This window comes from Pipistrellus kuhlii, unplaced genomic scaffold (assembly GCF_014108245.1).
Source record: "Pipistrellus kuhlii isolate mPipKuh1 unplaced genomic scaffold, mPipKuh1.p scaffold_m20_p_8, whole genome shotgun sequence".
Lineage (NCBI taxonomy): Eukaryota > Metazoa > Chordata > Mammalia > Chiroptera > Vespertilionidae > Pipistrellus > Pipistrellus kuhlii.
The window spans coordinates 50,884,568-50,898,124 of NW_023425584.1; the positions used below are offsets into that span (position 1 = coordinate 50,884,568).

Sequence of the window (13,557 nt, forward strand, 5' to 3'; positions counted from 1 at the left end):
CGAAATTTGTGCATGGGTGTGGTCCTTAAGACGTAGCCAGTGATCAGGGCCTTCCAGCTGCCAGATAGGGCCTCCTTTTATTCCATGTCACCCCCTCGTGGTCAGTGCACATCATAGTGAGTGATTGGTCTCCCAGTCGAACTCCTGAGGGGACACTTTGCATATTAGCCTTATATAGACTAGAGGCCCAGTGCATGAAATTTGTGCATGGGAGGGGTGCTCAGCCCAGCCTGCACCCACTTGCAATGCAAAACCCCTCAGGGGATGTCCAAACTGGCAGAGATCCCTCTCGCAGTCTGGGACCGCTAGTTTCTAACCGCTTGCTGGCCTGATCGTTCCTAACTGCTCTGCTTACCTGCCTCAGCCCCTGCTGCTGCAGCTTCATCCAAAACGACATCTGGAAGGTCATTCAGCTGTCTGGTCTAATTAGCATATTACCATTTTATTATTATATATGTCACCCCAATAAATTCTATGAAAACCATTGTTTCTAATTATAAAAGTTAATCACTGTAGAAAATAAGGAAAAATAGAAAAGATAAAAACGAATCACCTGTATTCCCATTCCCTCAGGATAACCAAGGCTAGTATTTTGGAGTTTTCCCTTCCCATCTTTGTCTTTCTGTTTTGTAACATAATTATGACCATAATGTGTATACAATTTGTGACCCATTTTTGTTTCATTTATCACAGAAGTGCTTCCTTATATTAATGAAAAGCTATTCATCAAATATATAATTATCTCCTACTGGTAAGTATTTAGACTTTGACCAATGTTTTTGTCCATCACAATAGTCTCCTAAAAGAAGTTCCCAGTTGAAATTGTCCAACATTCAGGAAAAGAAGAGTGAAGATCTCAGGAGAACCCACATCTCTGGCTCAAAGCAAAAATCACCTGTGAGAACTCTCTAATAAATAAAATAACCCTTCTAGGAAAGGAGGCGGGAAGCTCAGGGCTTTGTCTCAGGGGCCATGCAGATCTGAGCAGATCAACCAGGTTGTCTCAGGGGCCATGCAGATCTGAGCAGATCAACCTAGGTCTGGCACCTCACATAACTGGGACCGACAGGCTCAAACAATGGTGGGATTTGCTTGAACCAAAATCACCAGAATTCAGGCGATATGGAGCAGCACGGAAATCATTGCCAAACCACACCATTCAGAGGAAAAGCAGGACAACAGGAGGACTGATGCTTTTAAATACAGAGACTGGCTGCTCCCTGAGAAAGAAGGGTGAAGTGGGGTAAAAAGGAGAGACATGAGAGAAACACATTTCAGGGGCCTCCAGGAACAAAGGGAAGCCTGGTGGCTGGAGTGTCTACTCATGGAATTAGAACACATCAGCTTACTAACTTCCCTCATTAGTCAAGTGGCATTGTAGCCTAGCTCCAGCCCCTTGGACTGACACTGTACACTTCACTGGTCCAAACCTCAGCTTAATCCTACTTAAGACAGATTGTACACTCGTGGCTGGAACCTAGTAGGGTGGGAGCCACTGAAGGGGCCACGTGTTTCCTCCCCTGGCCCTCTTGCAGCAAATGTAATGGCCTCTGTTGTTGCCAGCGTCATGGTGTAGCATAAATCCTCAGCTTTTGTCTGTGTTTAATTACTATCCTGGGAAGTGCTATCAAAGTGCAATGTTTTTGGCCAGGCATGCAGCTTTAGGCTCAGCTGTTGCCTACTCAAGGGGCACACATAAGGAATTCCCAGTGCCATGCTGGTCCTTTGTACTAATGTCCACCAAAATATGGGGTAATACAAACTGGGAACCCCAATCGCACCCGACCAATGAGCCAGCTCTAAAATGGGGACAGAAACTCATCCTTCAGCTTGTTTTAAGGTGTCTAGAAGGAAAGCAGGCAGGGCCTTCACCTATACTGGGAGCTTCCAGGGTCAGAAAGTGAAGGAAAGACCTATTTAGGGGACATCCCCTCTGGTCAGAGGCAAGTATTGTGAAAGATCATCCTTCTAAAAGTAACAAACATCAGCACAAACCCGTAAGAGAAGCAGGGCAAAGAAAAATATTATATGGAAAGACCAAAAATATTAAAAGGAGGTAAAAGACATGAAATATTTGTATGCATGACATGTAACACTATCTACAAAGGTTTTTGTTGATTTTTGTTTAGACACAAGGAAATGACAAAATGAAGGATAATAATCTTGATACTCTCAATAGATACATAAAAAGCAACTCTCAATAGATACATAAAAAGCACTCAACAAAATACAACATCCATTTATGACAAAACTCTCAAAATGGGTTTAGAAGGAAAGTACTGCAACACAATACAATATAGGCCACATGATACACAGCAGCTAACAACTGAACACTTTCCCTCTAGGATCAGGAACAAGACAAGGATGCCCACTCTTGCCACTTCTATTCACATAGTACTGGAAGTCCTTGCCAGAGTAATTAGGCAAAAAACAACAATAAACAAACAAAAAAAAACAACAACAAAAGGGATCCAAATTGGGAAGGAAGTGAAACTCATTATTTGTGGATGAGATTTTATATGTGGATAACCCTAAAGACCATAAAAAAACTATTAGAAGTAATAAACTCAGTAAAGTTGCAGGATACAAAATCAATATGCAAAAATATGTTGCATTTCTCTCTATTAACAACGAACTATCAAAGTGAAATGAGCAAAACATCCCATTTACCATCACTACAAAAAGAATATGATACCTAGGAATAAGTGTAACCAAGAATGTGGAAGACCTATATACTGAAACCTGCAATACAATTGTGAAAGACACTAAAGAAAACACAAGGAAACGAAAAGATATTCTGTGTTCACAGACTAGAAAAATTAACATTGTTAAAATGCCAATGTTACCTAAAGGAATCTACAGAGTTAATGCAATCCTTAACAAAATCCCAATGGGCATTTTTTCACAGAAATGGAACAAAAAATCCTGAAATTTGTATGGTACCACAAAAGACTCTAATAGCCAAAGCAATCCTAAGGAAAAAAACAAAAAAAAAAATGGATACATCACATTCCCCAATTTTAAACTATATCATAAAGCTATAGAAAAAGTTTAAGTAATACAGGAAAATATAGAGATTTTCAAATTCTAGCACCTTGAAATAACTACCATTAATACTGGATGAATACCATTCCCATGCATACATACCAGAAGGATGAATTCTTCATAAAAAACATATCATTTATTTCACCAGAAATTCAGAAAACAAGTAAAATAAAGCAAAACCACCAAGACAATCCTATATAATAAAAGGCTATTATGCAAATAGACCAAACAGCGGAACCAAAACAACCAAAACAACTGAACAAGTGGTCTCTATGACCACCAGGGGTGTAAGCTGAACATGGTGGGTGTTGGCCGTCGCGGGATGAAGCAGCAGATGAGCAGGGGCGCCAGACCAAGGCGGGGCACCGATCACTGTCATTAGGATGAGCCTCTGGTAATTACTGAAAATTCTTTGTTCCTACAAACCGTCTTCCCGCCTGGTGCTCACACCTGTTGCCAGTGCCAGCCCTGCTTGCACCTGCAACTGGCACTGGAGCTGCCACTCACACCTGCTGATGGTGCCCAGCACCAATCCCAATCACTCAGTGCCATTAGCAGGTGTGAGCAGCAGCTTCTGGCCTAATCCCTATCAGGGCTTCTCCACCTCCCCCTGCTCCTGAGGGATGATGGGGGCAGTAGCCAACGTTTGCACCCACTGCTGGTGCCAATACCCGCTGCTGGTGTCAGCCTCAATTACTCCATGCTGTCACTGGGTGCGAGCAGGGCCAGCATCTTCAGTGCATGGGAGTGAGGCAGCGGGAACAGGGCTGCCTGTAGACAGGACCAGGGGCCATGGGGGGAGGGACCAGGCCGGATATCACAGAGAATGGGCAGAGACCTGCCATTGTGCATACCACAACCTTGAGGCCCACAATTCCTTTCAAGATGCACCAATTTGTGCACTGGGCCTCTAGTGATAAATAAGGGAGATTTCCTTATGCAGCACACAATTCACACCTTTCTAATCAGACTTGCATTTCACTTTGCCTCCTAGAAGCCAGGATTTACCCCACCTCCTTTTTTACATGCTCCAAATTTATTTAGAATCCAAAAGTGTCTCTATATCTGAACCCAGCTGTTAGCACCTTCCAGCATGTTCCCCATCATCCCACTGAGTCTATCATATTCACTGCATTGGGTTGGTTGGTTTTGTTTCCTTTTCTTCTGTGTGTGGGGCAAGATGAGTGGAAAGGGGAAGATTTTGCCCTTCATTTCAAATGCTACAATTCATCTGCTCTTTAATGCACATACATGTATTTTCTGCCCTCCAGCCATCTCATCTTTCTGCTCTAGTTGAGCATTCCCATAAACATTTGTATTCCTCTGACATCCCAGCAACCACAATCCTTTCCTGAAGGTGGCCAGGGCCCTGCAATGTCAGCCTCACTTAGTGGGGAAACAGCCTTTATCAGTTCCTGTCTCCAGGTTCAACCCGAATGGGCAGATGTATGCTTCATGGTGCCTCCTAATTAGCCAAAAGCAGACACTTTCCAAAGCCTCACTCTATAATCTGCCACTACTGTTGATGTGTATAACTATTAAATGCAAAAGGCAGCATTAAAATAACATTAGTTTCTGGCTACCTCATTGACAGCTTCAGGTATCTGAAGTGGAGATCAGGTGGTTGCCTTGGTGTTCTTGACTGTTCTGGGTACTTACTTGAGTTTTCAGAATTCCAGGAATCTTTCACTCACCTGACATTGTTAGATGGAGGTGGAGATGAGGCACCAGGCCACCTATGATGATGATGCTATTCTGTGTTTTCACACACTGAGCATGTGTGTGAAATTTTCTGAGCTTAGGCAGTCTGTCTGACCTCATCCTCCTTGCTGAAAGACTGGCTTTCAGGGGCAACCAGGAGACGAAGAAAAATGAGTCCCTGGTCTTGGAGGTTGTCATCACAGGCTGCTGGAGCCTCTCACAGTCCAGGGCAAGTTCCATAGTCAGAATCCCCCAGGAACTTCAGGGCCCCAGCCTTTTATATAAGCAAATGTTTGGAAAACATTCCAAGCAAGTCAAACAGTAAGTATTCCCCCTGGTTAGCAAAGATGAGAAGCAAATCACCTGCCTAGCTCAGACTGGCTTTATTTTATTTGCTAAATAAAATATTTCTACCTTTCAGCATGCAAATAGCACTTATAAGCATTTACTACGTCAACTAGGAAATTCACTGAGTGACGGCAGAAAACTTCTGCTGGGACAGCAGAGCAGGGAGAAGCTTTAGGAAGTGGGGGCATACCTTTTTAGCTGCGGCTGAAGATATTGTTTTCTGGTCCAGTAGGTTGAGAAGCTCGGCCAGTGCAGAAGGTGTGACAGGACTAGCAGCCCCAAAAGGAGAGAAAAGAAATGCATATTTCATGTTAGCATATCCATTTACAGTTTCTTGTAACTGCAAGACTCGATTTTATAGGTTTATATAATTAACCTCCTACCCAGGAAGGAAAACAGGGCCATTTGGGCTTTATTTTATTTACTTTGTATTTTAAGATATAACAAATTTTTGTCACTAGCGTTGTTTTTCTTTGTTTTACCACCCAACAATAACAGCTGTTTGGCAGAAGTTGTAGCAACAGACAATTGCTCAGTTTAATTTGTCAAAGAAAGGAGGTGGCTGCAAAATTCATGAACCGTGATGAGGAAAGAAAAAAAACAAAACAAAAACCCACCCCAGTAATTAAGCATTTCAACAGAAGACCAGCCTAAAAATTACTTTAAACAAAACAGCTAACAAAGCCACATTTTGAGAGTTTCTGTGGAAATATAAATTATTTTTTATTATGAGAGCTTTTCTTTAAGGGAATGCAATGACTACCCACCATTTCTTTAGCTATCCTCAAGGGCATCTTCTTAAACTGTTCTCTTCTGAAGTCACAAGAGCTTTCAGGACACAAGGCTTAGAAGTCATTATCTATACTTCTAGGACATGACTTATTTACCAAGATGCTGTGATACAAAAGGCCAAGAAGCAAATAAACACAAAGTGTCATTAATTCACACTCAGGGGTAGGAGTTGGGGTGAGGGGGTGAGTGCCGAGATTACTGAAAAGACAAAACTGAATTATAGGTTTCTTTTAAAATATATGGTTTTGCTACTTCCAAACACATACAGTAACTAGGATAATTAAACCGTCTATCTGAGGTCATTATGGGCTAATTTTAAATAGGTGGGGCAGCTTATAAACAGCGCTTAACACCACTCGAAAAATACCTTCTGTTTGAGTCTTGGTTGTCACCATTTGCTATTCATTTCTTTGCAAGTTCTTAGATAATAAAAAGGAAACTGCCATTTAGCCTCTGCCTATTTCCATGCATTTCAGACCAAGAGAATGCAAGTTAACCTGATGTGCCTTACTGTGCAGTCTGAGGCAAGTACAGTGAGACCTCATTAGGATTTTTCACTGAAAACAGCTAACACACGGAGGCAGACATCAGCCTTAAAGTGTTTGTTTATCCCAAAGTACATATGGATAAAGGTGACCCCAAGTGGAAATTAGGTTTGGAGAGTGTCTGATGTTATTAGTTGGCATCTGGAACATCTGTGAAGCCCCCTGATTTAATAGAAACAGGAAGAGGGGCAGACAACTGGGAAATAAGCTTTTGCCAACCTCCACCCTGACAGGTCATACAGAATCTGGTTGATAGGATGCTCTGCAATCCTAGAAAATACAACAGCCAATTAGACTGTCTAGAACCACAATCAGCACTGAGATGGAACTGGATTTCTAGAGCACATGTGTCAAACACAAGGCCCGCGGGCCAAATCCATCCCGCCAGGCCTTGCAATGTGGCCCGCACCGCGCTGTCATCACTGCACTCCGCTGCGTTTCCATCACAATGACAGTTTATGACTGTTCAGTAAACCATTCGGCCCGCGATTTAGGCTGGATTTTAGATTTTGGCCCCTTCTCTGATTGAGTTCGACACCCCTATTCTAGAGCAATGGTCGCCAACCTTCCAGACCTCACAGACCACCAATGGTCTGCGGACCACTGGTTGGCAACTGCTATTCTAGAGCATGCAAAAAAAAGGGGGGGGGGAGGGGGGTCCCTACTATCATATGAGTCCAGGATATAAAAGATGCTGAGACAGAGGACAGAAATAGAACATAACTAAAAATACTTTGCCTTTCACCTAATGACCTTAATTCATTAAGTAGGTGATAAATTTATACTATAAAACACCTCTACTGACCTACCAGCACTTTGGATTTCTCAATCACCTTTTTACACCCACAATGCTTAACACATAGATCAATAATATGCTTCATAGAATTCTTCCCCACAATGGGGGCATCTGGTATACTGCGTATACCAATTCTATATATATTAGGGTTAACCTCGAGTAAGAGGATGACAAAGATCAGTTCCTATCTCACCCTTAAAAACTCCACTCACCATATAAATAAATAAACCATCAATATGGAACAGAATGGCAATAGAAGCACAACTACTAACTTGCTGCTGTCAGACAATACCAGTTTCTGGACAGTAAATGCATCGCAGGCAAGAATTAGCTGATACTGAAGGCTTAAGCTTTCTGTGCTTGCTTCAAATCCCCCAAGGCCAGGGTATCTACAGAGCAGAGGAGATTGGGTATGTCACCTCTCTCAACTTCATCCAGAACTTTGGAGCTCTTTTAGGATCACAACTCCATCACCAGCTTGGATTGTGGCAACAGATACCTGATACCTCTCAACCATGATCCGGCCAAACTGTACTTAGCAAATGTGCTGACCATCTCAATCCCAAAGCTCATTTTAGGTCCAAAGTTCACCTTCTGCAGATGTAAAAGCTCCTGGAGGAAGACATGGGACTTGGACATCCAGAGGCTCTTGCTGCTCAACAGTCCTTTTATCTAACTCTTTTTTAAAAATTTAAAAAAAAATTTTATTGATTCTTTTTCAGACAGGAAGGGAGAGAGATAGAGAGCCAGAAATGTCGATGAGAGAGAAACATAGACCAGCCTCCTCCTGCACATCCCCTACAGGGGATGTGCCCGCAGCCAACATACATGCCCTTGACCGGAATTGAACCCGGAACCTTTCAGTCCGCAGACCGACGCTCTACCACTGAGCCAAACCGGTTTCGGCTATCTCTAACTCTTAACAAACAGACTGTTCTCACAGCCTCCTTCCCATGACCCTCTCGGCAAATACCCTCTCCTCCTACTTCATAAAGACATCAGCTGATGCAAGATTCATCATTTTCAATTGTGCCCTCCTCCTATTTCATCAAATAAACCCCGTTGGCCCATATCTTAATCCCATCACCCTCCATTCCTAAGATTCAGACTCACTCAGATACTTATTCCCTCTCTCTTGTGGCTTTAATGTTGAGATATTCCCTATCATGAAAATGCCTTTTGCCCAACCAGTGAGGCTCAGTGGTGGAGCATTGACCCATGAACCAGGAAGTCACGGTTCAATTCCTGGTCAGGGCACATACCCAGGTTGTGTGTGGTCTTAGACCCCCAGGTAGGGGGCATGCAGAAACTCATTATTGATGTTTCTATCTCTTTCTCTATCCCCAGCTCTCTGAAATCAATAAAAAAAATATATTTTAAATTAATAACCAGTCCTAGCTCACAGGCTATAAACTGGGCTCACAACCTCCATTATTAATGCCATCCACATATCACACCACTGGACTAATCTTCCTGTCACTATCAGTCCCTTCTTGGCCTGAAACATTCCCTGGTTCTTTAGAGCGTAAGGAAGTCTGCCACAGCTGCCCTGGGAGTTCAGGTACTCTACTGGTCTAGCCATCTGGGCTTTATCAAGAAATGCTTGCTCAGGGAATATGTCATTTCCACTTTCTTAACGAAATCCAACCTGTTATTAACAGTAATTTGGAATGAGATATTAACAACAACAAAACTTTATATCTGAAGTAATTAAAAAACCATGTTTAAAAAGAGCTTTTCTGGTTGGACCCTTTAAATACCAGGGGCCTTAGATATCTTTTAAGAACACTGAGAGGTCTTCAAAGATGGATGCTAATTTACAAAATCTGTCCCTGCCAACTATCTCTAGGGTGTTCCTTGCATGTGTCATCATGAGACTACGTAATGTGAGCTCTGTAGTACTGCTATTCTAAGCTTTGAGAACATTCACCCTAGTGGATAGGGTTGTTCATTAGTGTGTGTCCCAAGGGCACACTGGCAAACCAGACCAGCTAGCAAGTCTGTGAAAGGTATAGGAAGAGAGCTGTTCCAGCTGGGTCTGGGCTCCTCAATTTTTGTTTTCATATAAAATAAAACAGAACTGTTGTTTAGTTTCCTCTTTACCTGTTTTTAGAACAACCAAACATAGTGGACCCTGGAACAATGCCTGGATTGCAAGTGCATCCAAAATCCACTTAACTAATAATCCAACTTCCCCAAGACTTAATAGCCTACTGTTGCATAGAAGCCTTATCAATAACATGAACAGTTAGCACATATTTTCTATGCTATATTCTTATAATAAAGCTAAATAGGATATTAAGAAAATCATAAGGAAAATACATTTACAGTATTTATTGAAAGAAATCTGTGTATAACTGGACCTGCACGGTTCAAACCTGGGTTGTTCAAGGGTCAACTGTATACCTTTATTTCTAACTGGGTACCCTTTCAGTTAAGACCTCAGAGCTTATGAATTGTTTGGATAAATACCAGGAGCTCCAACTTCACTAAACAAGCTCATTAATCAACCTCAGTTCCTTTGGAAGCTACCAACACCTTAAGCAAACCCCTAATTTCACAGACCAATATGAAAAGAAACTGACCTGAAAGTAAGGGGATGTGGCTTCCAGTTTTAGCAGGCTGCAATGTAACCTTACGGATTAGGGCCTCCATTTCCCCATGTGCTAAACGAAGGAGCTGGACCAGAGGATAGCCACTAGGACTAAAATTCAGGGAGCACAGCCAACAATATTGAGACCATAAATTCACAGCTAAGATTGTATTTTCTCCAAAAGCTCACACCACATCTTCTTGCAGCTCTTCTGGTGTCCCCTGGCTGACACCATCTCCCTCCTCTCTGTTCCCACTGCATTGTGCAGGGGTCTAAAACAGGAAGCACCCATTCGGCTTTGAATTAAAATATTAAATATTTTCCAGGAGACGGAAAGCTTCCTGAAGGCCCAAATGGGTCTGTTTCTCTCTCCACACACTGCAGAGATGCATGTGTTTTCCTTGAGTTCCCACACCCTACATATTCTGGTTCTGCTCCAATGATACAGTTAACTGTACTCTCCTGACATTTCCCACCCTCTGCTCCTACCAGCTATGCTCCTCCCTGGTCCAAAAACATGCCAGTTTCTTTCCATTCCCACACCTTGGCTCCCCACTGGTGTCATGCTGCCCCTCTTCCTCACCAAATCCTGTCCATCCTTTAAGACACAAGTAGGGAACGTCCAGACCACGGACGTATAAGGCCCTGTGATATCATCTGGTCTGGCCCTGACCAGGCAGCAGCAGGCAGGACTCATAGTTTAATAAATCTAGGAGCTTTTTTCATAGCAGCATAAATTTATAATAAGTAGATTATATTAAGAGAATGATGTTATAAATAGCCCAATGGCCCACTGGCAGAAGAAAAGGTTCCTCACCCTGCTTTAAGACAAAAAGGCAACAGAGGGATACGTGTGGAGGAGACTGAGGGTGGCCATTGCTTTGGCATCTAATACACCTAGATGGCAAAAAGAAGGGAACTAACACTGAGGGTCCACCCTGTGCCAGCAACTGTGCACTTTCTTTTCAAAACCCTTGGGGGCAGGTATTGTCTTTTCCTTTTACAGTGAGGAAACAGGCGCAGGGAGGGGAGCTCCTTCAGGGTCACTACTGACAAGTAGCTCAGAAGGAAAATGCACTGACCCCACATTAATACATGCATATACACATGTGAGCAAGAGGCTGGACCTCAAGTTGGCATTGCAGAGAATTCATGTCTTTGAGCAAACACCTTTGAACTGTATACCAATATCAGCCCATCTTTCCACTGCACTTCTCCACAGCAACAGATACTGAGACAATGATACACCCACCGAGACCGGGCTCCACTGGGACTGGGACCTTGCCAGGGTCCTGCCGACTGCCTCTGTGTCCCTAATCAACTCTCCCAACTCTCCACATTTAAACCTGCTGCTCACTCTTTCCTTCTTGAAACTTTCCTTTCTGGGGGCATCTGTGACACCAGTTCTCCCTTGGCTTTTCCCCTTCTTTGCTGCCTATGCTTCGCAGTTCAAGTCCGGAGAATCTCAGACTTCTCATCGGCTACCTCCCTGACAGTTCTCATCTGCCCCCACAACTTCACGTACCTTCTCTATGCTGCTCAGTCCATGTTCTACTTATACCTGACTATGTATTTGCATTTCTAAAAGTGCCATTGTCAGACTTATTCAAGACTTTTCTACATGTTGCTCCCTATGCCTGAACACTTTTACCCCTGGACTTTGCCTGACTAACCCTACTCATCCTTGCTCAGGTCTTGGCTTAGCTGTTAGTTTCCCTTCTCAGATCATCTAACTCACTGCTTTGTAATCACCAGCTTCTGGCCCATCAACTCTGAAAGGACTTTGCCTGTCATGCTGACTAGTCTTCCCAGGCTTAACAGAGTATAAGTTAACATGTGTTGAATAGTGAATGCATGAGAATGCTCAGATTTATACCTCCCATATATCTGTCTGCAGCAGATCGATATGTCTGACTGCCTGTTGGTTATTCCCATGATGCAGATGTCCTTCACCAAGTTAGGGAAGTTTTCAATTATTTCTTTAAATAAATTCTTGATCCCTTGCTCTCTCTTCTCCTTCTGGTACCCCTATAATGCAGATGTAGTTACACTCCATGTTGTCCCAAAGGTCCCTTAATCTCTCCTCATTTTTTAAAGTTATTTTATCCTTTTACTGACTTGATAGGTGCTGTGTCTTCCAAATAGCTTATTCAAACCTCTGCTTCATTCAACCTGTTTATTCCTTCTATTGTATTCTTCATTTCAGATATTGTATTCATTTCTGACTTGTTTTTTATAACGGTTTCTATGCCCTTTTTCATGTTGTATTTCTAAGTTCATTGAGCAACCTTATCTTTTTTTAAAATTCTATACCTGAAAAATTGCTTGCCTCTATTTCATTTAGTTCATGTTGCTGGAGATTTATCCTATTCTTTCATTTGGGGCATGTTTCTTTTCTCCTCACGTTGGCTGACTCTTTGTGGTTGTTTCTATGTTAGGTAGATCTGCTTTGACTCCCACTCTTGGTAGGATGAACGTAAGTAGTAGGTGTCTTGTGGGACCCTGTGGCACAATCTCTTTGATCACTTCAACTGGGTGCTCCAGAAATGTCCCACATGTATGTTTTATGTAGGCCTTCCTGTTATAATAGAGTCTGCTGTTGTAACTGAGTCTTTGATTGCTAATGGCCCATGGCTGGCTGGCTGTGAGGACTGACCTGTACCACAGTGTATTAGCTGTTGTGCAGGTGCTGACCACAGGAAGCAGGATTTACCTTAGCAGCGTCTGGTGCCTGCCGAGATCTCCCTTGGATATGCCACTTGTGAAGCTTATTGGATCCTGCTCTGATGCTGTCTTAAGCTAGCCACTGGGTATATTGTTCTGGGGACTCTTGGGAGGGACTTTGGTGCAGGCTAATATTAGGTGCTGCTTTGACTGACCATGGGCAACCAGACTGAACTACAAAGTGATCCACAATTTGTGGCTGTCTCTGGAGGGCCTGGGTATGTGTGGGAAGGATCAAGCTGTACAAAGGCTGGCTTTTACCAGCACCAGGCCCAGGGGCCCATCAGTAGAAGTCCCATTTTACCCTAAGACCCACCTCAATCTGCCTCCACCTGCTGGCTGCCTATCAGGCTCAGTTACTGAAATAGCCACTGGTGGTACTAAAGTTGCATGAGATAGTTTCTCAGTGAGTCATTAAGCAGGGGTAAGTGGTATTCATCAGATTGATGTTTAAACTCGGTGCCAGTAATGGGTTTAAGACCACTCAGGAAAGGTCCTTAGGTATACTAAGTTAAGTGTGCCACCTACTGGGTGCTTGCACATCTTTGTAGTGGAGTGGGGTCTCGGAATCACCAAGGTAAGGCCAGCAGAGTTTATCAGTCCCATGATTCAGCCATGTGAAGGGAGGGCTTCCCATTGGTCGAGGGAAGAGTCCCTGTCCTAGAACTACACGGCTCAGTCTGTCCAGATTCTGCCAAGAGCCTGATCTCAGCAGGGTGGGGCTGCTGGGAGTTGGAAGAATGGGGCTAGTGCATCTATCATGAGGGGAAGGTGCCGATCAGGCTTGGGGGAAGAGAGCCACACAACTCAGTCTGTCCCAGATTTTGCCTAGATCTTGGCAGGGTGAACCCATCAGGAGTCAAGCAGATATGGCTCTGGGAACCTGGAGAGTGGGGCTGGGGGATCTCCTATGAGGGGGAGGTACTAGTTAGTTTCCTGAGAAAGAGGGAGGAATGGCACCCTATCAAAGCCACATCACTCAGCTACCAAAACCCCCTTAGCCTGCCCAGATC

The 13,557-nt window shown here is 43.4% G+C and overlaps 1 protein-coding gene across 3 annotated transcripts in view; it reads right to left on the minus strand.

Annotated features, from left to right (window-relative positions):
- Positions 1 to 13,557, minus strand: part of GATB (glutamyl-tRNA amidotransferase subunit B) — a 78,163-nt gene that overhangs the window by 6,249 nt on the left and 58,357 nt on the right. For all 3 annotated transcript variants that reach the window (XM_036424787.2, XM_036424786.2, XM_036424784.2), the window contains one exon: positions 5,285 to 5,363. In XM_036424787.2, the coding sequence (XP_036280680.1) occupies positions 5,285 to 5,363 (79 nt within the window). The remainder of the gene's footprint in view (positions 1 to 5,284; positions 5,364 to 13,557) is intronic.